At 55.3% G+C, this 25,464-nt stretch overlaps 1 protein-coding gene across 6 annotated transcripts in view; it reads left to right on the plus strand.

Moving 5' to 3' along the window:
• The window catches only part of KIRREL3 (kirre like nephrin family adhesion molecule 3), a 537,206-nt gene that overhangs the window by 488,805 nt on the left and 22,937 nt on the right, over nt 1–25,464 (plus strand). For all 6 annotated transcript variants that reach the window (XM_078058779.1, XM_036099296.2, XM_036099300.2 and 3 more), the window contains 3 exons: nt 7,950–8,107; nt 17,002–17,152; nt 22,963–23,068. In XM_078058779.1, the coding sequence (XP_077914905.1) occupies nt 7,950–8,107; nt 17,002–17,152; nt 22,963–23,068 (415 nt within the window). The remainder of the gene's footprint in view (nt 1–7,949; nt 8,108–17,001; nt 17,153–22,962; nt 23,069–25,464) is intronic.

Below are 25,464 nucleotides of genomic sequence, written 5' to 3' on the forward strand. Positions count from 1 at the left end.
AGGGAGAAGCAGGCTCCCCACTGAGACGAGAGCCCGACTTAGGGCTTGATCCCAGGACCCTGCGATCATGACCTGAGCTGAAGGCAGACCCTTAACTGACTGAGCCACCTAGACGCCTCTCTTTGAGTGATTTTAAACAAAGGAATGCTAGATATTCAGCAAATGGCAAGTGAATGGATGGGCGAATGGGGTGGATGACCAGACATTTATAAAGATCACTCTGGGGATGGTGTGGAGCATGGGGAGAGGGGTTAGGTATTATAATCCAAGCAAGAAATGCTGAGGGCCTGAGCCAGGAAGACTGTGGGGAATGGAAAGGGAGAAACAGATGTGAAAGGTATTTCAGAGAACTCAGCAGGACGGTTAGCAATGCAAGATGAAGGAGAGTAGAATCCAGAAAGACTTGCAGATTTCTGGCTTCGCTAATTAAATGGTGGTGCCATTCCCCAAAGTGGGGACCATGCATTTGGGGGATTTGTCCGTACACAGTGATGTGCTTCTCCATAGACAGCAAGACCAACAATTAAGGGTGGGAAAAAGACAGAAAGTAACATCCAGGAAGGACAGGAGAAATCCAGAAGAGAATCCCAGAGGCCAATTTAGGATCTAGCTGTTCCCCACCTGGTCTCATTTTCTTCTTAGTACTTATCATCATTATATTCTATCAACCCAACATTATGTTACGTATTCATTTACGTTTACTGTCTGGCTCTCCACTAGGTCAGGAGCTCTGAATCACCAGTGCTTCACACTGGGACTAGCACCTAGTGGGTGCAGTACAAATTTTCTAAATGAAAGTCGAACTCGCACTGAGAAGCAGTCCTGCAAAAACCCATGCATCCGCAGTCCTGTGTCGATATTCTGAGGTTCTGTGCTTTGGCCATGAGGTGGCGCATCACCAGGAGTGAGGAAACAGGAGGCTGGGGTTACCCATGGACCACAACCTGACAACAGGGCACAATGACAAAAGTGAGCAGTGAGTGGATCTGAACAGCAAAAATCATTCATCCACTCCCTAGCCGAGCCCTCTCAAGCACCAACTGCAAGCCAAGCCTATGCTTCTGAGAGCCCTCCGAAATTGGGTTAGGGCGGGAAGCCCACAGGCAGAGGCAGAGCCTGTCCTGCAGCAGCATGGGGATATAGGACCAGGATGAGGGCAGGAGGGTTGGCGGAAAGGGCTCTGAAGGGTTACTGCAGCTTCCCGGGTAGGTCTATAGGCTGACTCTAGTGGATAATGTTATAGGGTCAAACAAACCAGGATCTAAATTCCAACTGTATCACTTATCTGCTGTGTTGCCTTAGCCAAGTTATTTGCCCTCTCTGAACCTGTATCCTGCTCTACAATATGGAGATCCCAATAGTACCTGTTTCGAAGGATAATGAGGATAAAAAAAGAGGGCCTTTGGCACAGTGTCTTTCACATAGCACCCAAACTAAATATTGTTCTTAAAAATTGGACACAAGAACCAATATTTGCATAAACCTTTACAAAGCGCTCTTTCTGCATTCTTCATATCATAAAAGTAATTTTCATAATCATCCTGCAGGTATCTTTATTACCCCACTTTCCAGATAAGAGGACGGGGACCGTCAGATTAGGTAACTTGGCTGCCGTCATGCAGCTTGTAAAGTAATGGACTCAAGCCAGGTTCAGCTCAGCAAACATATCCGGGGTATTCCCTGTGAGGCAGGTGCTAGGCCAGGTGATAGGGATCCAGGATGGGTGAGGTTGCAGTCTAGGGGAGAGACAAGCATCTGCAGATCACTTCCAAAGACTAGGTTAGCTACGGAGACAGAAGGATGCCCAGGATGCTACGGGCTCATAGACAAAGCAGGAGATTCCTCAGGGACCGGACCACCCCTTAGCGGTGTCTTGAAGGCTGGGTCAGAGTAACCCCAGATAAGACAGGAAATGAGAACGCCAGCACTCCAAGTTCAAGAAATGCCCTGGGCAAAGGAAACAACCTGCTGTAGAACATGTTCATGCTGAGCTCTGACGTCAATCCCAGTTTCCAGCAAGCAGCGTACACCCTCTCTCTGACTTAAGTCCCAGGAAATCTCGGAGGGAGCTGGGTGCCAACAAAGGAACAAAGGCCTCCTGTGTGCTCTCATTGTCCAATGAGCTTCTCCTTCAAACCACTCATCAGTTTGTAATTATTCTATCTCCAGTTTGTAATTATTCTGGAGGCCTGGGGGGTCGTCCCTCCGTGGGGTCAGCGTTGGCACTCCCAGCACGAACTAAGCCCACTCTGCACCCCAGCCAGGTCCCTGGGGCCTGGGGCTGAACACCGATACCTAAAAACAAGGAAGAGCAGTGTCAGCAGCCAACCTCTTCCTGCTGTCCGCCAAGTGTCTCTGGTCTGTCACCGTGCTCGGCCTACAGCCTTCTCACCAGCCTGTGAGCCAGACGAACTGGGCTGGGCTCCCTCCCCCACCAGCAGGAATGGTGCTACCTCGAAAACAGGCTGAGAACCACCCACACTCTCACCCCCAAGCCCGCCCAGCCCAGGCTGCCCTCTCCAGAAATGGCAGGAAGCAACCAGTCCCCCAGTGTCACACCATAGAGCTTATGCACTGCTGTCCCGGGGGGGGGCTGAGCCTGCCCCCCAACACTCACTCATCCACCACCCCCACCTCTACCCCCACCACGCACGTACACACACACCCACACACACACAGTAAAAAGTGCTGACCCCAGACATCAATGCCCATGACAGAGCCCCCCAATCCAGCCATCTTCGGTTTATTTACTCAACAAATGCTTGAGCTCCTACTATACACCAGGCCCTGATCCAGACACGGAAATTCTGCAATGACCAGGACAGACAAGGTCTTACTCTGTGGTCAGGAAGCCTCTTTTGTAATAAGGGGGGACAAACAATAGATGAACCCGGTGAGAAAGAAAATGAAGTGGGGGGAGCTCGCAGAGAGGAATGGGGGGGGGCTGGTCTACAGGGTGGCCAGGCCTCGCTGAGGACATGATATTTCAGCTGCACCCTCCTTGACAGGAAGAAGCCGGCAGGACAAGGATACAGAATAGAGATTCCAGGCGGAGAAGAGCCAGGGCCAGGCCTGGGCCAGGGGGTGAGCTTGGCTTGTTCGGCAAACAGAAAGGCGGTGGGCAGGGCACGGGGGCGGGGTGGGGGGGGCAGTCAGTCACAGAGGCAGCCCAGGGCTGAAGGTGTAGGCAACAGAGAGGAGTCCGAACTACATTCTAGGTAGAGTGCGAGCCCCTGGCAGGGTCGAAACAGAGCCAGGACACAAGTGGAGTCGTGTTTCTTTTTTTTTTTTAGATTTTATTTATTTGACAGAAAGAGACATAGTGAGAGAAGGAACACAAGCAGGGGAAGTGGGAGAGGGAGAAGCAGGCTTCCTGCGGAGCAGGGAGACCGACGCAGGGCTCGATCCCAGAACCCTGGGATCATGACCTGAGCCGAAGGCAGACGCTTAACGACTGAGCCACCCAGGCGCCCCTGGAGTCGTGTTTCTAATAGACCACTTATGGAGAATGCACTGTGTGTGAGATGGAGACCCAGGAGTGCCCTCCAAAGAGTTCAGCGTCTGTGAGGTGCTCTGCCGTGCCGCTGGGGGCAGGAAGGTGGCCTGGCTGACCCCCTGCTCTTCGCCAGCAGCCACCAGGCAGCATGACCCTCCACGTTCCTGCTGCTGGCCTTTGTGGGCTGCTGTGCCCCATTGGGCTCCTGTGGAAACCAACCCTCTGGGCTGACAGAGCCTCTGAGGAACCCCGGAAGCCTGGCCAGGGGCCCACTTAGGTGCCCCACTGGATTCTGGAGGAAGCCCGCACAGTGCTGCCCTTGGCCAGGCACCAGGGGATGTTCCCAGCCTGTTCTGGTAAGGTTGACCAACCCAGCAGACCAAGCCCAGAGTCAAATGAGCTTGACTGTGTGGTCACTGGGCAGGCTTCCAGGGAGCAATTCCAGAACAGGGCAGAAACCCTCCGACCCCAGCTCCACTTTGCCCTCTGTCCAGCCGGCGTCCTGTGGGAGGACAGTCAGATGGTCACCCCAGCGTATGCTCTGGTTCAGAAGCTCAAGGCCTTCTGACCATGGGCCCCGTTCTTAGAGATAGCGGTGGGGCTGGGTGGGGCTACATCAGCTTTTCCCCCACAGAACCCCTTATTTCCTAAGAGGGTGTAAAGAACCTCAGTACATCAAACAGACGAAAGCTTTGCCTCCCTGGTGGAGCCAGGACACGCCTCCCAAGCCCATCCCCATCCTTCTTTGCCCTCACTTTCTGGTAACTTTGGGCAGTGCTTGTGCTCTCTGGCCTCAGTTTCCTTCTCCGTCAATGCGCAACTCGACTCGGTCTCCCGACCTCAGCTGGCCACTCAAGTCCCCTCGCCCTTGGCAGCAGAGCTCCGAGAAAAGTCGTCAAGGGCCCCTCCCACGCGGGGAGAAACGGGTGCCCCGCACGGTCTGCAGCGCAGAGCAGGCGGGGAGCCCCCCAGCCGCCCGCCGGAATCCTGCATGACAGGCGAGCAAACTGCGAGGACCAAGCACCCGCACAACTGTGGGGCAGTAATCGGCGCCACGCGTCCCTTCGGCAAGCAGTGCCCGAGGAGCGGGCCCCCGTCTGAGGCAGAGCTGTGGCCTCCCGGCCGATGTCCGGCTCTGGGGCCCGGCTCTGCCTGGGGGGCACTCAGGGCTTCCTCGGGCCTCAGTCACCCAACAGTTAATGCATTTCCTCTTGACTGACAACCAGCACAACATCAAAACAGTCAACTATTTTTATCTCCAGATTAATCACAAAAGGCTAACGCTTCCACCTTCCCTGTGATTAAAAATTAGGAGACCAAACTCTATAGTGGTTCAGGATAATAACCAATCCTGTGAGGGCGATGTATGAATAATGCATCTCCAGGCTCCGGCGGCTCGCGCCTCCCCCCCGCCCCACACCCGGCAGCCCCAGCTCTGGGCCCGGTCTGAATGGAGAGGTAATGAGTTGCCCCCTTCCATCCGCGCTACAGCTGCCAAGAGCGACTGTTGATTTCGATTCAGCCTCCTGGCCCCCAAACATCCTCCCCCCTCACCCACCCCCACCCTGCACACCCCAGCCCCATCCGCACCCCCTCCTACCCCATCTGGTGTGCAGCGAGGCGAAGGCCAATCAATAATGCATAGCTACATGAATAACCGCATGATAACCACTTATTTAGGAAGATATAATCAGGACCCATTCTGAGGATGGATGTTTGTGTGTGTGAGTGTGCGCGCACGCCTGGGTACTCACGAAGCAGCGTCCCACTCCTCTCTCCCCTCCTCTGCGCTCCCTCTAATCCAATATTCCAAAACACGGGACTAGAACAGCAAGAAGGAAGCTTGGCCCCTCACTGTATTTGGTTTTTAGAAAGACCTCCCCGAGCTCTACGCTGTGATCACAGTGTGATATGCGCCTGAGCAAAGGCCCAGAGACAGTTGGTTCTCAAACCTGCTCACGCACTGGAACCCTCCCGATGCTTGGGGTCCACCTCCAGAGAGTGGAATTTAGTTGGTTAGGGTGTGGCCTGCCAACGGGATTTTTAAGATCTCCCCCAGAGTCTTGTACTATGCAGCCAAGGTTGGAAACCACTGTCTGGGACCCAAGAAATGTCAGCGCCAGAAGGAACTGTCCAGATCTCCTGTTGTCCTTTCATATTTTGTGTCTGGGGATATAAAACCAGGAGGAGGGACAGCCTGCCCCAGTTCACCTTCTGATTTAGGGCACTTTCCACAAGACCACACCAGCTGGCTCTTCACTGGGGAGTCCCGGAGACAGGATGGCCTGGTGTTTCTTCTATTCCTGGAGCTTCGAATAGTTCTTTCCAACTTCTCTGGCTCTCAGGCTCAGCCAGAGCGCCTCCATCCTGGACACCTACTGGAGAGAAAGCTGTCACCACAGAATAAAGGGGGGCAAAAGCCCCAGCCCCGGTCGTCCCCGCTGGAAGGGGCCCAGCATTGCATAGAGCTAAAATTCCCCTCATCAGCAACTGTCACACCCACCCCCCATTTGTGGAAAGCCCTCATTAGCCTCCCTTTTGCTCTCTGGCCACACCAGCACTGAGGAGCCTCTGGCACTAATGAGGGAGTTTGGGGTGGGCGGGGGTGGGGGGGGTTGTCCGGATCGGCCAGCCCACAACCAACATCTGCCTGAGCCCAGAGCCCCCTGGGGAGGCTGGGCAGGGTTGGATGAGGCCAACTGCCTCTCTGGGCCAGGATCTCCGGTGGAGTTCTGGGGCTGCTGATAGAATCTTGGAAGCCCCGAGGGTTTGTTTTTCTTCAGAAAATAGAAACTTGGGGGTTGGCACTCACTGGGCTGTAGTTCTGAACCAGGCCTCCTCCAGGCCAGGAAGGAAGCGGGCACAGCCGCAAGCTGAAGGTGCTGCTTTGGGTGTTTACCTGGCCCCACAGCCTCCTGGAGTCTCCTGGGTGCACTAGGAGAGCAGCAGATGCGGGAAGGCCCTGGGAAGGGGAGGTAAGCCAGGCAGGTTGTGCGCACGAGGCCCTGGGGGGCAGAGGGTGGAAGGCACAGCCGCTGGGTCAGGACCGGCCTGGCACCACTGTCTGTCCGTCTTCACTGATCCCACAGGGCAGAAGCTTGCACGGGGCCTGGATGGAAGCAAGGACTTTCTCTGGCAATTGGGCAAAGCAGGCCTTTTGTGCTAAGACCCCAACCCATCATCAGCTGATTTCCCCTTCATCCATTCGCTCAGCAAACATGCAGCTCAGCCCTCCTCAAGCCTCAAAACTGACTGACCCAGCCCCTCCCTGAGGGCCCAGGGAGGGGGTGGGGGGAGAAGCCCAGGGACTTCCCAAGTGGTCTCCAGGGAGCCCTTCCCCTTCTGCGGTTTGTCCGTTTGTCCAAGGAGAGGCGGGAGCCGCAGAGGCCTGAGACCCCCCATGTGTCCCTAAGCACGAACATCAGAAGAGCCTCTGTGACCTTAGGCCAGTCATTAAACTTCTCTGGGCCTCTCCTCCAGGTGAAGGTCATCTATCATCATAAGTGCCCATCCTCCATCCCAGGGTCGTCAAGGGGATCAAAGGGGTTGACTCCAGTGGACTTGGCAAATGTTTATGGAGTGTCCGCCAGGGACTGGGCCCTGTGCTGGGCTGCGTAAGAGATGCAGCCGCTGCAGAGACATCTTCCCCGCGTTGGCACGTCCCATCTCTCAGGAGCCACGAGTCTCTGATCACCCCTCTGTGAAATGCCGCGGGAGAAGTGGGCAGCAGAGATTCATCCTAACTCTGGGATGAGGCAGTTGGAGCCGCTCTGGGAGAATCAAGTTCCTAGGAGGTGCCAAGGGTCCCACAGCCCTCTGAAACCCTGTCGCAGCCTTGCAAGGTTGCCTGCCCCCTGCCCCCTGCTCCCTGCCCCTGCAAGGGCAGGGGACTGGCGGCGAGCTGCAGGTGTCAGAGGCCCTAGCTCTGGCGCCCATTCCCCAGCGACCTTGAGCAAGTCACTTAATCCTGCTTAGCCTCGATTTCCAGATCTATGTAATTGGGGTAATAATATTTACCTTGCAAGACTGTTGTAAGGATTAAATCAGACAACAGATGTGACAGTGCTTGTTTAAAAAAAGAGAAAGAGAAGTTAAAAAGAAAGAAAGTACAGATATTACCTTGGCAGCGGAGCTTTGCTTCCCCCTCTGATCTGTGAAACGGAGCTAATGATGCCTGCCCTGTCCCCTCACAGGCTCATCGTGAGCCTCGGATGAGATGATGGCATGAACATCGGCTGCAAATAAACATGCAGTGCGTATGTCAGGGATTATTGCTGTTTTTGCTATTATTGTTATAATACAAGGGGATTATACATTTTATTAAAGTATGATAATTATTGTTTGTCATCGGCTCCATAAAATCCACCCAGCCCAGCCCACCAGCCTTGCGGGAGGGGAGCAGTGCCCTCAGTCTGACCTCTCCACTCCTCTCCCCCCTCCCCCACTCCCGCAGTGCCACCTGATGACCCGGTCATCCTGGGGGGGCCTGTCATCAGCCTGCGGGCCGGGGACCCCCTCAACCTCACCTGCCACGCAGACAACGCCAAGCCTGCAGCCTCCATCATCTGGTTGCGGAAAGGAGAGGTCATCAATGGGGCCACCTACTCCAAGGTGAGGCCTGGGGGCAGGAGGAGGGGCAGAGTCGCTTGGGAGGGGCGGGGCCGCGCGGGGAAAGCCCGCTTTCCCCAACTCTGCCCTTCTTGTTCTCTGTGTGTGCTTTTTGTCTCTCATTCTTTGTTACCTCTCTGTGTCTTTTTCTCTCTCGCTCCATGTCACTTTTTCCTTCTCGTCCTATGTTTCTATTTATCTGACCTTTTCTGTCTCGTTGACTGTGTAACTCTGTCTTCCTCTCTTCTTTCCTGGGGTAATTGCTGGGCTCCCTAAGAATAGAGTAAGGTCGAAGGAGGAGGCTTAGGGACAGAAGTGGCCAGGGCCTAGGGTTGCCAGATAAAAAACACCCAGTTAAATTTGAATTTCAATATAAGTATATCCCAAATATTGCATGGGGCATAATTATGTGCCATACTTAGACTAAAAAATTATTCACTATATATCTGAAATTCAGATTTAACTGAGTGTCCTGGTATTTTTATTTGCTAAATCTGGCCAACTTTCCAGGGCTACCAGGTAAGGCTGTTTAGGTTCTTCCCTGTCCAAGATGCCTTACTCAGGAAGTCCAGCCCATAATCCCTCGCCATGCCTTGCACCTGATGTACCTACCTGCAGGGGTGTTTTTCTGTAATTCACACAAGGTACCATGAGCCGGAAATGCCTTGAACTGGCCCCTGTATTAGGTTTTTATTTTCTATATTTTATGATGCTTTGACATCTCAAAGCCTTGCAGATGAGGAGGGACTGCCACTCCCAGGCTTAGCTAATTCCCAGAGACAGCAAACCACATGCTGAGAACATGCCTTTGGTATGCAAACGATCCTGCATCCAGACCCTCACCACCTCCTTTTAGCCGGCTAGGAGTCCCAGGTGCTAGCCTCACCCCTAAATCCTCAGGGCCAGGTACTGGATAACTGGAGATCAGTCCTATAGCCTGGAGCTTGTGGAAATTATTCAAACCACCCAATCCTAAAACCTTGCAGCTGCTCACCCTGCTTTGTCCATTCTTTCCCACAAGAACCATGATAAAGCCTTGCACCATGTTTTCCCTGCCTCCTGACCAACCCTGATGCATACCCCTGTGACCCTATGTGGAGCGGGGCTCCCCCACCTCTAGGGAGCTGTAACAAAGGACCTTCTTCATGGCAGTCATCTCCTGATCTGCTGGCCTCACCCTACCTGAATAAAAATAAAATCCCAGGTACATGTTAAAGCCGCCCCCACCAGACTCCACTCAAGGAAATTGTAAATAGAGTCCCAGACAGCGTTTATATACCACAGAGTCTTTAAAGATGAACAGGACCATGGAGGATGGCCGGTCCGGTTCCCTTGATCTACAGATAGAAAGCCAAGGCCTGAAAGAGAAGTGACTGCCCTTCTCAGTTGGTGAGTGGCCCGAACGACAGTCTCGTGGTGCCCAGGGCCGCGTTCCTTCCTGTGTTCCTCTCAGTGCAGCTTTAAACAGAGGGGCAGCTGCTGAGAGGTTGAGTCCGGCCCCAGGGCCAACCAGCACGCCCAGGCTCAGACTGGAGGTCCGGGCCTCCGGCACCCCAGCTCTCCTCTCCCTGTGGCTCTCCTTGGCTTCAGAAAGTGGGGAGATGTGTGACCTGTTCCCCACCCCACCACCAGCTCCTCTTCCTGGATCTTGAAAAGATAAGCAAGGCTTTCATCACCAGTGGAAGATATGAGGCCAGAATGATGCTTCTCTGAGGGTGTGTCCTTCCTGTCCAAAGCTGACACCCGGCCAAGGAGTCAGCCCCGGGGCTGCTGATCAAGGCCCCACCCCCCTCTGGGCCCCCACCCAGAGTCTGGTGCCAGAACCCAAGACAAATGCCTTCCATCCTGTACAAGTTCACCCCGGTTGGGGGCCGGGGGGGGGAAGCACTGAGAAATAAATCCCTCACTCACTCCATCCTGGGCTGGAACCACCCCTGTTGTGTTATGAAATACAAAAATATGGCAGAGGGAATATATCATCCAGATGAGGATGAAAAGGAAGGCAAGAGGTGCTCCTTCCCAGCTGGGCATCTGTCCAGTCCCTCCCTGAAGTTGAGCCAGACTGGCCCCTGCCAAGGTTTATGTCCTGCCAAGGACACACCCCCATCTGGTGAACAGAAAGTTCAGAGTCACCCTGCTGCGCCTTGTCCAGGGGTCACCTCGCCCCAGCACGTTGCGTCATCTATGCGGAGAAGGCCCTTCTGAGAGCCTGGCACGGTGCTACGGCAAACCAGGGCAGGAGGCCACGCTCACCCTCTGCACCGCACCCCCGACCCCAGCCCTGATCACACTCCTGCAGGGAGACGACCAGCGTGGCAGCACTGGGCAGCAAGGGGCTGGGGTTCCAGACCCTGCTCTGTGAACCTCAGGAGAGTCATTCCTTGGGCCTCAGTTTCCTCTTCTGTAAAACAAAGGAGTCGGCTCAGACACTCTGTATGAGTAGGCTTGAGTTGCCATAACAAAATACTACAGACCAGTGGCTTAAACAACAGACATCTGTTTCTCTCAGTTCTGGAGGCTGGAAGGCCAAGATCAAGGTGCCAGTAGGGCTGGTTCCTGGTGAGATCTCTCTTCCTAGCAGACGGCAACTTCTCTCTGTGTCCCCACATGGCCTTTCTTCTGTGTGTGCAGAGAGACAGATCTCTGGTGTCTCTTCCTCTACTTATAAGGACACCTTAGCACCCTTATGACCTCATTTAACCTTAGTTACCTCCTTAAAGGCCCTATAACCATAGATAGTCACGCTGGGGGTCCGGGCTTCACCATATGAATTCGGCGGGGGGGGCACACAGCTCAGTCCAGAGCAGGTGCCTGCCAGCTCTAACAAGCTACAAACCGACGACGTGGAGCACCCAGAGAAGGGTGGGTGACCCAGCAGTGCTCACGTGGAACCAGCTCTAGGGGGCACCAAGCCCACCCCTCTGCCTCCCCTCTCCTTCCCCGGGACTGCAAAGACCAGTCACAGCGGCACTTCTGATGACCCGAAGGCAGAGCTGCCCCCACAAGCTCTGCTTGGGGCCGGGGGGGGGGGGGGGGGATGTGAGCAGCTGAAACAGAGACAGAAACAGAGCACTCAAATGCACACACAGTTAAGCAGCACCTAGGCGCCCAGCATCTACAGAAAAGATCATCCGGGGCAGCCCAGACAGCCCTGAGGTCTGAAGCCCTCAGTATTTGTCACCCGGTGCTGGTTAAGCCCCTGGGCCCCGGAGCTGGGCAGCCTCACTTCAAATCCAGGCTCCACCCTGTTCCAGCTCTGCGAAGGTGAGCAAGCAAGCTACCTAACCTTGCGGCGTCCCCACCTATACAGTTCGGAGCGAGAACAGCGCCTGCCTCAAAGATAGCTGTAAAGCTCGAACAAGAAGAGTGCCTGGCTGGTAGGCTCTCTGCCCGGCCCTCACTTGATCCTCTTGGACCCCAGGGTGCACCTTGCTCTCCCCTTTCCTAGATGGGAACGTCAGCGTCACTGTAGGGCTCCATCACATATTATGGTAACTTAGTCTCTCTGCCTCAGTTTCCCCAGCTGCAAAACAGGGTGCCGTTAGCCATGGACGCCCAGTAGGGTTGCTCTGAGACTCAAAAGGAACGATGTACAGAAAGCACCTGGCAGAGAGAGGGCTAGCCAGTCGTGTTAGACCCTCCTCTCAGACCTCCATCCCAGGTCCGCTTCCCCGCAGGTCATCCAGCAGCCCTGGTTTCAGGGAACCTGCTTTCTGCTATCCAGCATGTGGCCAGCAGGGTGGAGGATAGCATCACTGAGGATGGCCAGGCCCCTTGCCCTGGGAGGAGAATCAGGAAAAAGAAGCGCCCTCTGCCCTGCCTCCCCCAGCACAGGCTGTGGTGCCCCTCAAACACCCTGGTGGCCCGGGTGCTTGGGTGAGTGCCTGGGACTCCCGGCGGGTGTCTGGCTGCAGAAGCAAGGGAGCTGGTGACAAGGCCTCTCTCCAAGTCCTCTCCTCCTGGACGCCGCCAGTCATATATGTATTTACCTTGAAGCCCGTTACTCTCCAGCCCTACCTGTCTGCTCCCTCCAGCTTCAGGCTGCTGCCTGCCCAAGGGCTCCCCACCACCACCACCAGGACCAGGAGCCTCATTAGGGCCCTGTTGTAAGAGGAACTCTAGAACAACACCCCTTAAGGCCCTCACTAGGGCCCAGCTCCCTCCATGAGCCCCTTCCACTGTGTGTTCTCTCCCCAGCAGTCACCCCAGCAACCCCTTCCCATCTGTGTCTCTTAGGTGCCTAGAGTCTCCAGCCAGCAAGGCAGTTGCCACCCATCTTGGCCTTCTTTGTGAAGGGCATCCATTCTCACCCAGGGCACAAGCCTGGGGTCCCCGAGGATGCAGGGTCTGGGGCAAATGGCCTTGTGGTTTTCCACCTTCCCTTACAGCCCTCATTCGAGCCACGTGACAAGAGGCCCTAATGGATCCCCCCGCCCCAGGCAGCTATAAAAAGGGGAAGAAGAGAGAAGATTAAAAAAAAAAAAAAGGACACAGCGGGTGGGGGAGGTGAGTGAGGAGGGAGAAGAGGGAGGCCTTGTTGCCAGGCAATCAGGCCTCACTCAGGGGCTTTCCAGGCTGTTTGCATATCAATGAGCTTCCCAGATTTAGCACCAGGGTTGGGGCACCCACCCCCTGCATTCCCTCCAACCTCCACCCTGCACGCCCCGCTCCACCCCGTCACCTGTGGTTCCCACACAGGCACCACCAGGCTGCCCGCCTCTTGGTGGGGCCTCTGGGCTCTCCAGTGCCCAGCTGAGGCCCTGGGGGCTTTGGGAAGAGCAGAGCGAGCACTCTGGACAACCACACACAGGGTACACGCTGTCCCCCTGCCCCAGCCCCGCCTCTGGGCCTCTGCCAATTGAATGCCAAGTGCCTTCCCTCAGGGATGGCGCAGTGGGGCTGGGGACACAGGAAGCTGCACGGGGCAGGCAGGGTCTAGAGACGCCTCACACAGCCACTGGGATGGATAGTCTGGAAAGCTTAGAAGCTGTTCGTGGATGGAGGCCCATGGACCCGCACATAGGCCAAGGGGTGGAAAGCCCACCGTGCACGGGTCCCTGCCCCGAATCTCCGCACACAGGTAGGCTGGGTCCTGGTAGAGCGACAGGAGCCCCCAGCGGGGTCATGAGAGCTGGGCTGGGGGACTCTGAGGCTGGGATTTGGCAGCACGCTCCTCCCGACCAAGCTGGAGGAGGGGCTACCCCAGGCCTTGGAGGTGGTGGCCCCAGAGACAAAGTGACTTGCCATTCATAATCCACTTACCCTCCCTGAGCTGATTTGCATGCTAAGGAAGGTTTCTGGAGCAGGAGGTGGGAGGCTGGGGCCCAAGGTGTGTCCCCAGAGCCCAGTTCAGTGAAGGGAAGACCGGGAGAAGGAGCGAAGGAGCTGGGAGAGGAGGGGAAAGTGGGCTGGGACGAGAACCTACAAATGATAGAATGTTCCACCTGGCCTGTACCTTCAAGACCACCACAAAGTCCAAAGGCTTCATTTGCATGTGAGAAAAGGGGAGATTGGGGAGATTTGCAAGAGGGGAATGAAGGAAAAGAGAGAAGAGAAAGAAAAGGAGTGAGGATAAGGAAGGACTGAGGGAAGAAGGGAAATAGGTTGAGAAGACAGAGGCCAAGCGCTGGCTGCAGAGCAGACAGGCCGCCAGGCCACGGGGTGGGGGCGGGGGGTCAACTTTACACCTGCAGGTGGGCCCGCCTCCCCGGGCCTCCCCAGGAACATCCTACCTACACCATGCCTGCACCCTGGCCTCTCCCTGGGGACACCGCCCCGGGTCCGATCCCTGGGAGCTGGGGCCCAGGGTGAGATGCTCAGCTTCCCAGGGTGAGCCAGCTGCTGAGGCCCTGCCTTCCCCTTGCTCTCCCCTTGGTTAAAGAACACATCTCCCTTTTCTCTAATTAGGTGGAACAAACAATTTGAGCCAGCATTTTTATTTCCCAGAAAAGCACATGCCCGGACACAGTAAATATGTCATTAATCATCATTCGGAGGCGCTGGAGCACCCTGGGTGTGGGGAGGAAGGGAAGCAGTCAGAGAGCCTAATTAGGAGCTCGGGCCTCCCCGCTCCCCTCCGGCCAGCACCCTGGCAGCCCTTCTCCCTTCCACCAGGCGGGGAGCAGATCAATTGGAGAGGTGCCTGGCAGAGTCAAACTTCATGTAAATGTTCTTGTTAGCACAGCGTAAAAGTAAGGAAAAGGGGATGAGGAAGAACCATACCGACCTCCCTCCCCACCTCCCACCTCCCTCCACCCTACCCCAGGTCTTATTTCCATCCAGGAAATTGTTCTTATTAATACTTGGCTATTTATAGACACATGAAGTCTGCCGAAGAGTCCAGAACCGTTACTGTGATAGGACTTGGCTTGGGGCTAAACCACACACCCCCAGGCCCCCCAACCCCCCACCCCCGGGCCTATTCTGCTGGCCTCCAGTTTAGCTCCTGGCCCTGAGGCTGAGCTAAAGACCCTCATCCCACTGACAGCCCAGCCCCTCCCCCTTGGTTTGCTGGGATTGACCCCATCACTCCCCCCAGCCCTGCTCCAGGACCCCTCTGCCCAGGGCTGAGGCCACCACCCCACGTCCCAGTAAAGAATGTACCATGGGAGCCTGCCCAGGCCCAGGTGGTTCTGGAACGTGGGCAGAAATAGTCTAGACCACTGCCCTGCTCTGTGGATCTCTCTGACATCTTTGTCTAAAGCAGGATGCGCTTGTTCTAGATGGAGGCTCAGGTCATGTGCTCCTAGTGCTGCAGGCCACCGGCTTTGCCCCAGCTTTGCTGAGAAGGACCACACAGAGCTGAGGACCCAGAGAGCAAGGTTCCAGCAGCTTACATGTAACAAAAATTCGACTAAGTAAATTTGAAGATCTAATTGGCTTTATTAAACGACTCGTGAGTCAGGCGGCATCTCATCCGGCAAATAGAAAGGAGTTCCAAGGAAGTGTACAAAAATGGAAGGTTTTTAAAGGCAGAGATGGAGAGGGAAAAAGGAAATTATTGGCAAAGAATGCCTCGTTTCAGACAGGGTCTCCCTTAGGGGGAACGGAAGGATGACCTCCCTTGCCCACCAGGGGTTTCCAGGCTGGCCAGTTAAATGTCACACCCCAGGGGGGCCTGGGGTTTGAAACCACAGGAGGCTAGCTAGGTATTAGGTCTTGGTTTGCTGATGTGGGGCCCTAAGTTTGTAAGTGACTCCAATTTGGGCCGGCTGTCTCCTTTTTAGCACTGCTAAGTAGCTCAGTGAACTTAAAAGTCTGCTGAATCCCTCTAACTGTTCCCACCTTTAAGTGAAGATCTTACTAACCAGAGTCTAGCTCGCAGGGAGCAGTGGTGGGAGGGTCACGGCCTCTGGGGTCACCATCCTCAAGCACAAATCCCAGCCCTGCCCGGCAAGTTTCTGACTCACTTTGAACTAAGTTTTCTTTTCTATTAAATAGAGCCAGTGCTCCCTTCCTTTCAGGGTCTGGTGAGAACAGTACCGGTAATGTCTTCAGGGAGGTTTTGAGAAGGAAAGTCTATTCATCTATCCTCCGGCTCCAAGCAGGAGAAATTAGCGTCCAGCACCCTTCTCTGGAGGGAGTTAAGTAGCTTCCCGGGATCAAAAGTCTCTGAGTCCTGAACAAGTCCAGTCCCACTTTGGAAGTGGCCCTTCTGCCTGACACCCCTCCCCAGCACCTACCTTGCTGGGTCTCCGTGAGCTCAGGATGCTGGGCATCAAACCGCCGGGGAGGGAGCTGGGAAGGGGCACAGCGTGGCCTCCCTGAAAATGGAAGGAATGGAAGGCAGGAAACCAAAGGCTTTCAGACTTGCCTTTGTTTCCTAGGGCTGCCCTCTCGAGGTCCCGCAACTGGTGCCTAAAACAACCGAAATGTATTGTCCCGCCTCCTGGAGGCCAAAAAGTCTGAAATCAAGGTGTCGGCGGGCTGTGCTCCCTCCAGGGAGAATCCTCCCTTGTTGCCTCCACTCGTGGTGGCTCCCGGAGTCCCTTGGCTCGTGGCCACATCACTCCCGTCTCTGCCTGTCTTCACGTGACCTTCTTCCTCCTTCCTTTCTGTGTCTTCCCCTCTTCTTCTAAGGACACCAGTCATTATATTTGCCCCCCCACACCACCCCACCCCCCATCCAGGATGATCTCCTCTGACGATCCTTAACTAATTACGAATTACTTAGCTGATCTCTGAAGACCGTGTTTCCAAATCAGGTGACATTGTGAGGCTCCAAGACAACATGAATTTTGGGGAGACACTCTTCAGCCCACTCTAGGACCCTCTCACCCCCAACTTGGAGTGTAAGTTTGATACAGTTCTGCAGCCCCTCCTGGTCTTGCCTGTTTTCTCATCTGTCACTGGGAAGATAATGGCATCTGTCCCACTTCTGGTTGGTCAGGGCTCTAATGAGATCACGAAGTGATATGATTTGAAAAGTTGGTAGGGTTTACGTAGATAAAGTAATGAAATGGTCAGTGTGCATTGATTCTACCTGCATCCCCAGCCCAGCCCTGCCCTTCCCCCCTGCCCCAAGCTGCGCCCCCTCCTACAGGTGACATCACTGTCTCAGGGGGCCACAGCCCCCCAGCTGCACGCCCCTCAGTGCTGCCTGCAGACCCAGAGGCTCCCCCCAGACACCAGAGGAGAGACCTGCAGCCGGATTTCCTTTGGGGTATACGAGTCCAGGCTGATTTTCCCACGTGATCTAGTTCCTTTGTCCTTCTGCAGCCCAGGGCTCGGCCAGGCCAGGGAGTCACCAGTAACCCCCCAGCTCTCTGCAGAGATTCGCACCCCTGGCTGTCCGGAGCTGAGGGCTCCTTCTTCTCTGAGGCTGGGGCATGTCTTCCCATACCTGCCCAGGCCACCCCAGCTGAGTGACCTGGGGCCTTCTCTCCCTGCTCCCCCAGACCCTGCTGCGAGATGGCAAGCGTGAGAGCATCGTGAGCACCCTCTTCATTTCCCCGGGCGATGTGGAGAATGGGCAGAGTATCGTGTGCCGAGCCACCAACAAAGCCATCCCGGGAGGGAAGGAGACTTCGGTCACCATCGACATCCAGCGTGAGTACTAACTCGGCCCCCGCCAGCCGGGCCAGGCCTGGGGCAGGAACCCCCCCACCTCCGGCGCTCCCTGCCTGAAGCACAGGTTGGAGGGAAAAGCCAGGCCTGGACAACCAGCTCACCAGAGCCAACAGCACAGCTCTGCGAGGTGTCTGAAGACAGGAAATGGGTCAGACAGCTCCCTGGACTGGCCGAGGCTGTGTTTGTGGGCACCCAAAGGGCTTGTCCTTATTGTCACACAAAGTAACGACATCAGATGAGGATCTTTCGCCAATGACATGTTCAAGCCACATTTCCAAACCTGTATCGGGTAGAACTTTCCACATCAATAAATATAAAGCAGGGCCCTAGCTCTGCTTTAACAAGGTGGCCCCACACGCTCCCTTGGCGAGAAAACCAGAGCAGAGGTACTGGGGTCAGCAGGGTGCTCGGAGCTCCGGAGTGGGGGAGCAGTGCATGCCCTACAGAGGGTGGGTACCCGGGGGGGCCTGCTCATGGAAGGGTTCAAGGAGAGAAGAAGAGGAAGAAGAGTAGTCTTTCAGTCAGCCCATACTTTCCAGGGATTATTTCATCTTTACAACCACCATTTGAGTAGGATGCCGGTGGTCCCTATGTGGGGTAACTGAGGCACCCCAGGGTCTATCAGCTTGCCGAAGGCCACATAACTGTCAAATATAGACAGCCTGGCTTTCCGGAGCCTGCACCGTAACCCCTCTTCTACACTTGCGCACAGTAGGTCCTCAGCGGGTGTCAGTTCTCACAGTTAATGTCAACAGTCATGATGCGTTACAGCTCCCCCAGCACCCTATTCCAAAAGTCACCTAAAAAGACTCCTATCGCTCTCCTAAAATCTCCCTACAGTGCCCGTCGGCCCCAGAGAACAAAAAAAAGTGCTCAAAAAGGTGGTCTGGCGGCCTCACTCCCAATATCGGACTGTTTCGGGTCTGAAGGATCAGCACTCAGACATGGACTTTTCTTCCCGTAAATGTCCCTCCCTGCCAGGGAGCACGATGCCACCATGTACTGGGGACTGTTTTGGTGCAGCCTAGAGCTGAAGGCTGGCATTCATTTCCTTCATATTATTTTATTCACTCTAAATTAAATTCATTTAAAAACCCCTGCCCAACAGCCTGGCTCATTTAAGGCTTCTGGATTCTGAGCTTCACGTGGCTCTGTAGGGCTCTGGGCCTGTGTCCTGGCCTTTCCAGGGCCCATCTCAGGAGCCAGTGAGCAGAAGTCCCTAGTCTATCTAGAATCCTGGCAGCAGCCGCTGAGATTCCAGAAGGCAACAGAAACCATTGTAACCCTGAGACAGGCTTGCTCCAAACACCCAGACACAGCAAGCCGAGTTCTTGGAGAAGGCTTTATCTTTCCCATCTTCACCACTCCCTCACCCCCACCAACTGGAGGCTTCTTCTTCTGTTCCTCATTTAATTAGAGCCAAGAAGAGCGGGGCTCTTGCTAGACCTGGGACCAGGGTGATGGGAGGGAGATGCTCGCTCAGACGGGCCTCCCTGCCTGGCTGTCCACACCCACCTACTTCTTCCAAGGAGCAGCCGTAGGCCCAGCTCTGGAGAGGAAGCAGGATGCTCTGGGGATCAAGCGGCCCAGCATCCAAAAAGGCTCCGCCACCCATGGGCTGTGAGGGCCGAAGCTTGTCACTTTTTCCCCGGGGATGCCAGTCCCTTGTCCTTTGACCGCATGATGTCCAGAGTTTCTTCTTGCCCTTAAGATTGACTACGATCAGAGCTCTCTCCAAACACAAGCCAAATCTGGGACGAATGAGGGTGGGAGACACAAGAAATCCAAGCCTCCCACTGCCAGGCTGCTGGTTGTAGCCCCCACCGATCCCCAATCTGGTCGGGAGGCCGACACCAGCTACGTACGGAATCCCGCACACAAGGAGCCAGCCGGCAGGGGGAGACCCAGCAGCAGCCCCGCTCCCCTCCAGGCCATTACCCATCACGCCCGGAGAAGCTCTCCTGTCAACAAGAAAGCCATCATCCTAACAACAGCCCGCCAAGTATTAAAAGGCGCTCCTGTAATGTACTCTGATGAGATGATCCATTCACCAGGGCACACAGCGGAGAGTCTGCTTCAGAGGGGGACACCAGGCTTGCCAGGTCTCTGCGCCCTGGCCGGCTCTCTTTCCAAGGACGCCTCCGCCACACGAAGCGGGAGGCATCGGGCATGAGGTCCCGGAGAGGCTGAGGACCTGGGTGCCCAATTCCTAGGTCCGCCCCATCTGAGGCAGGACAGGGAAGTGGTTAAGACCACAGCATTCCTCCTGATTTAAATTCCGGTTCTGCCACTTACTGAATGATGCCGGCCCGGTTCTTTAACTGCTGTGCCTCAGTTCCCCCATCTGTGCAAATGACAATGCTTACTTCATATGGTGGCTGTGAGGGGACGTTTCCAGCACAGTGCTCGGCACAGGGTGAGCACGCTGCACCTGTTCTCTGTCCTCACCATGCACGGTGCCCCTCTCAGCCCAAACAGGGGAGAGCTCTCCAGCCCCTTGTCCCCTCTCCTGAAGGTGTTTGCATGTGCCTGCCAAGCAAAAGCACACGCCCTCTCCACCACCTTCCCCCTGCCTCCTTCCTCCTCCATTTGTCCATTTGTTCATTCAATAAGCGTCCAACTGTTTACTGTGGACACCATGGGCCGGATCAGAGTTGCTTTGCAAACTTGCTCCATTTTCTCAGTCAACCAAGAAGCATCCAAACTCAGCAAAAGCGCATTTGTTGTTTGTTTCCCTTGGTCTTTATATGTTACCCAACGGAAGACAAAGCCCCCAGATTGAGTAATGGGAGAGAAAGCTTAACACCCCCAAAGTCTCGCTACATCTGGACGCTGCATCCAGCTGCCAAGTTTCAAATGAATGTGCTATAAAATCACTGAGTCATGGAGTTTCTCTCTTTTCCACCCCCTCCTCGATGTAATACTTCCCCTGAACACACACACACGCACACGCACACACACGCACACGCAGGTTGCTGATGGAAACACTAACAGACTCTCAGCTGTAACATCTGTTCAATATGATCTCAGTTCTATCAACTACATCAAAGCTGCCCTCCTGCAGAGCTATGCAGTCGACATCACAAGTGGGATTAAAATCATGTCTAATAGTTGGATATGACATAAACTATTTACACCTGTGGAGCCTGGTAGACTCCTGAAAATTCGTATCCTGCACATCCAGAGGAGAGGGGTGGACAGAGGGACCCAGGCACCTCGGGGTCCGGGGTGGAGGTGCAGATGAGACTGGCAAGTGTACAAGCCTCCTAGGGACCCGTTCTCTTGGGGCCCGTGAAGAAGGGTGGGGTACCAAGGATTTGGCCGAGGTAAGGAAGCTGCAGGAGAGAGGCACGCACAGGATAAACTCAGAATGGCGGGAGCAGGAAGGGTCCCCCAACAGGTATATACCCCATCGCCCTGCTCCCCAAGAATCCTCACTCTATAAAGGACACCCAGGTGGGGAGGGGCCTCCTGGAGCTCTCCCCAAGTTCTGTGGCAGGTAGATTCTAGATTCTATCCAACTGGAGCCATCACTTCCTCAAACGAGAGTTGGGTTGAAGGACTCTACTCTGCCTCTCAGTACTGAATTTTACAATGTGAGGCCATGAGCCAGCCATGCATTTGGCTCCAGATGGCAATCACCAAATTCCTCTGCCTCGCACGAGCCTCTCCAACACGCAGCAAGATGCACGCTCCTCCCTGGGTCTCCACATCTGGAGGGATGGTGCCATCGGAGCCCTAGGGGCCCTTGGATGCCCAGTTGAGCTGGCTGGTCCTGCAGAGAAAGAGGGCTGGGACTCCTGACAGTACTGGCCCTGGAAGCTGGTGGTCCTCAGCTGGGGTGGGGGGGCCGCGGGGGGCAGCTGATGGGCAGCCCCTGGGGAAAAGCTACAGAGTTCTGGGGTCGTAGCTCTCCTGGAAGGTGGGAGGAGAGCTCTCATGGCTGGTCCTTGCCACACTCCTTACTACTTGAATTACGTTTTAAAAACAAAGATAGAGAGCATTGAAATACCTGTCACTTCCCTTGTAATTCTCCATGAAATTCTCCACTGCTGCTGTAACAGATGCTCCCAAGATCATGGTCTGCATCCGGAACTGGGGGCTCCCATGGGGAGATCAGGGTCCCCAGAATAGTCAGCCACCCTGCTCAGGAACCAGAGTTCTCTCCCCCATGTCTTTCAAGCTGTCTGCAGATATGGGTGCAGCCCTGTGGCCCACCTCCTTGGTCCCAGCCCCTGGGCTCTGGCACTGTGCAGGGAGGCATGACCCAGCTTGAGCACCAGCAGGACAAAGAGGGGCTGTGTGGTCCAATGATCCCAAAGCCGGGGTGTGCTGGCCTCAGTTCACAGCCAGGGGGCTGTGCATAGGACTCTGAGGGTCTCAGAAGCCCACCTGTGGTCTCAAATAGAGGCTCAGGCCGGGTGGGTTGGAGTCCTGCTCCCCTCGTGGTGCCCTTCGCAGGCGCCCAAGAGGGGTCAGCATTTTTCTCTATGGTCTCTGAGAAACTGGCTTCTTCTTTTGCTGAAAATGGGCTGGACGGAACCCCTAGAAAGTCCACATGCCCTTCCAGCAGTTTGCCGTGATTTCAGGTGAGGACTGGCCCGAAGATGCAGCCCAGGACCCTGGCTGGGTGGCGGGGACCACGCTGCCCTCCTCACTCAGCCCAGGGTTGAACCCCAGCCAGCCCTATACACCATGACGAGGACGAAGAACAGGTGCTGGTCTTGGTTTCCACCTTCCTATCTCTCCACGTCTCTCTCCCTGTCTCTCTTCTCTAGTCCTCCATACTGTGGGGTCTCTCTCCGCAACATCCTGTCATGTTCTGTCTGCTTGGTCTCCTCCGGTCTTTTTGCTTTTAGTCTGAAATCTCTGTCTGATTATATGTTTCTGTGTATATGTCCGTGTCTCTCTGTGTCTCCCTCCATCTCTCTGCTTCTCTCTTTTTCTTGTTCTTCCTCTGCATTTCTCTCTCTCTCTCTGTCTCTATCTGTGTCTCCCTCCCTATCCCTCTTCTATGTAGGTGTCCTCTGCCTGCCTCCCATCCCTTCTCTGTTTCCTGTTCATCTGTCCTTCCCCCTCCATCTCTCCCTCCCTCCTCCCTCTCCTTTCCCTCCCACTTCCCTCTCTGTCTCTCTCTCCCTCCCTCCCTCTCTTCCTGTCTCCTCCACCTCCTACCCTTTAGCACTTCAGAGCCTGGCTTCTCATCATGTTGCAGGAGAAAGAGTCACCCAGCCTGGAGAGCTGAGGGCTGGGTGACACCCGTCAGGGCCCAGCAGAGATGATCAGGCTGATGAAAGGGTGTAAATGCCACTTTCCAAGTTAACAGATGCACCAGAACCTTTATGCAAACAGATATGAAACAGACATTTCAAAGACCAAAAAAATGTGTATTTAAATGGGGCTTAGTGTCCACTTTCCCCCTTGTGCCCCCCGCACCCCCTTTTCCCACCTCTCTTGTCTGAAGTGTTTTGTTCTGTCTAAAGGCAGGAAGATGGGCAGCATGCATCTGGGGGCCCAGGAAGCCATGCCTCCTGGCTGGCTGTTCATTTAAACACCAGGCCTTGAATCCACAGGGGGAGCCCTGACCGCACCACCAGGCCAGCTGAAGCAGGCACCCCCCGGGAATAAGGGAGCCCCCTGCTGAGGCCCCCAACTTTCTGGGGACCATCAGGGTGGTGGCTGCTGGTAGAATCTCTGGCCTTTACCCTCCATGTCACCCAGGGGATCTTCTTGCGCCAAAACCATGGACACAGCTCCCCAGTTTGCAAAGGAATCTCTTCTCTCTGCAGACCCCCCGCTTGTCAACCTGTCGGTGGAACCGCAGCCGGTGCTGGAGGACAATGTTGTCACGTTCCACTGCTCTGCAAAGGCCAACCCAGCTGTCACCCAGTACAGGTAAGAGTCCCGCTGACGAGGCACAGCCTGGCCCCTGGACCCCTCCACACCCCTGCCTATCACACGGGGTGTTGCTTGTGGTCCAGGGCACGCAGCGCACGGGCTGGTTCACTGTGGGAGCCCGGGACCCTTCTCCCTTCCCCACACACCCATTCATCCCTGGTCAGGTCGACTTTCCCTTTCCTTCATGTACATGCGCACTCCCCTTTCACGGGATGCAGTGGGTCTAACCTCTTCTGTTTGGAGAGCTTGGTTATCCCTTCTGTCTGAAAAGAGCAGAGAGGCTCAGAAAAAAAAAAAGGTAAAACAACCCGGAGAAGCAGTAAGATCAGAACCTAGATTCTAGCCATGTGCTCACCGAACTGTTCACCTGTGTAGGGTAAGATTTCTGAGACAGAAGGCCCTGTCCGGCAGGCGCCTCGGATCATGTCCACCCATGGCCCCTGTGCATCCCTTGCTCACAACACTGATAAAAGCACTGTGTTTTACACGCTCGTCTTTCCCTCTTGATGGAGCTTCTTGAAGGCAAGAACTGCAATTTAGCCACTTACGGCACTCAGCATGGAGCACGGCGCGGGGCATGCAGCAGGTGCTTTATAATGCGGGCTGGCTCCTCTGGGCACCCTCCCGCCTGGGCACCGCCGCATGAGATTTCAAGAACGCAGTGCCCTCAGAGATGCTCAAGGGCAGACTCGGACACTCACCTCCTTTAGACGCCCTGGGGAACTCGACATGGCCCTAACTCGGTCCTGTCCTTCCCCACCAGCCCAGACTTGATGGTGGAGCCCAGAGCGTCGCCTCTGCCGTCTAGATGGGTTATTAAGCTGCAGCATCAGCTGGTGCCAGGGATGCTAATGGCCCCAGACTAGATAATCGGCCGGCCAGTGGGAGTGGAGGACAGGGACGACAAGAGGCGGCACAGACCAGAGGGCTCAATGAGAGGAAATGGGCCAAAGAGGCAGCCAGAGAGAGATTCAGGTTGGAAGCAAGGAGGAGCTCCCCGCAGTGCAGATAATTGAACGACACCGGGACACTGGAACCAAAACCCAGGAAAGGCGTGGAGTCTTTATCCTTGAGGATATTTTAAAATAGGATGCAAACCCATCTGTCCTGTCCGGTGTGACCGTTCCCTGGGCTGGAGGCAGGGGAAAGTTCGCTGCAGGCGCACGGCCCTGTGGGTCCAGGGAGGCGGGTGTGGTTTGGCTGGGATCTGGCATCTGTCTGGAAGTGACTAAAGATGCAAAACAGACACCCAGAGAGAGTCCCTTTCTCTGGGCTTCCTCTGTGCACCTACGGGCCTGCGCTCGCCTCCTCTCTGCTGCCGACCAGGGGTCTGCTTACAATCCCTAAACGCCAAGCCCCACGTGCCCAGAGAGACCTCGAATACCCGTTTCTCTGGGCAGCCCCGGACTCCCACAGGCACCCAAGCAGACGCATCCCACGGTCACCCTCACAGCCTTCCCGGGAATGCCTGTGGGACCCCGGAGACCAGAACGTACAACTTCCACGTCTCTTCACTGCCAGGCTCCAGGTCATCTGAGGACCGGGTTATGGGAGGGCTGGGCAGCAGGCAGGGCCATGCTCCGGGACCCAGCAATGTCCCCCACCCCTCCCCTGCCTTCTGACCAGGACAGGGTGAGCGAACGCCCCAGAAGCCAGGCAGCGGGGCTTCGTCTTTGGGGCACCCCCCTCTAGAAGCAGAATACCAGTGATGATGATGATGATGATGAAGTTCATATCTCCTTCTGGAGAGATCATCATAAAGAAATGTGACAATAGGGACACCTGGCTGGCTCAGTCAATGAAGCATCTGTCTTTGGCTCAGGTCATGATCTCAGAGTCCTGGGATCAAGTCCCACATCAGGCTCCCTGCTCAGTGGGGAATCTGCTTCTCCCTCTGCCCCTCCCCCCGGCTCTGTTCTCTCACTCACTCATTCTCTCTCTTTCTCTCAAATAAATAAATAAAATCTTAAAAAAAAAAGAAATGTGACAATACGTTAAGAACTAGTGAATCTAGGTGAAGGGAATATGGCAGTTAATTGGCCTATTCTTGCCATGTTTCTATAATTTCAAAGCGGTTTTTTTTTAAACTAAAAAGTTAATAAACAAGCACAGAGCATGCAAGTCTCCCTCTGCCTCCACCCTCCCCTGCAGCCCCCCAGGGTCCCGGGTCAGCCCCTGCTTACAGAGGCACAGCCGTGGGTGCGGGAAGGGGCAGGCCTCCCCACAGATGCTCACGCTCGCGGCGAGTCACCTCCCTCACGGCCCTCTGATTAGCCAAATGCCCTGAAACACTTCAGTGTGGACCACACTCCCTTCAGGACTCCAGAGACTTTTTGGGGAAGCCCTTCGGGCAACTAGGAAAATTTAGGAGAAAAGAAAGTGGAGGGGCGGTG

Source organism: Halichoerus grypus, chromosome 11 (genome assembly GCF_964656455.1).
Source record: "Halichoerus grypus chromosome 11, mHalGry1.hap1.1, whole genome shotgun sequence".
Classification (NCBI taxonomy): Eukaryota; Metazoa; Chordata; class Mammalia; order Carnivora; family Phocidae; genus Halichoerus; species Halichoerus grypus.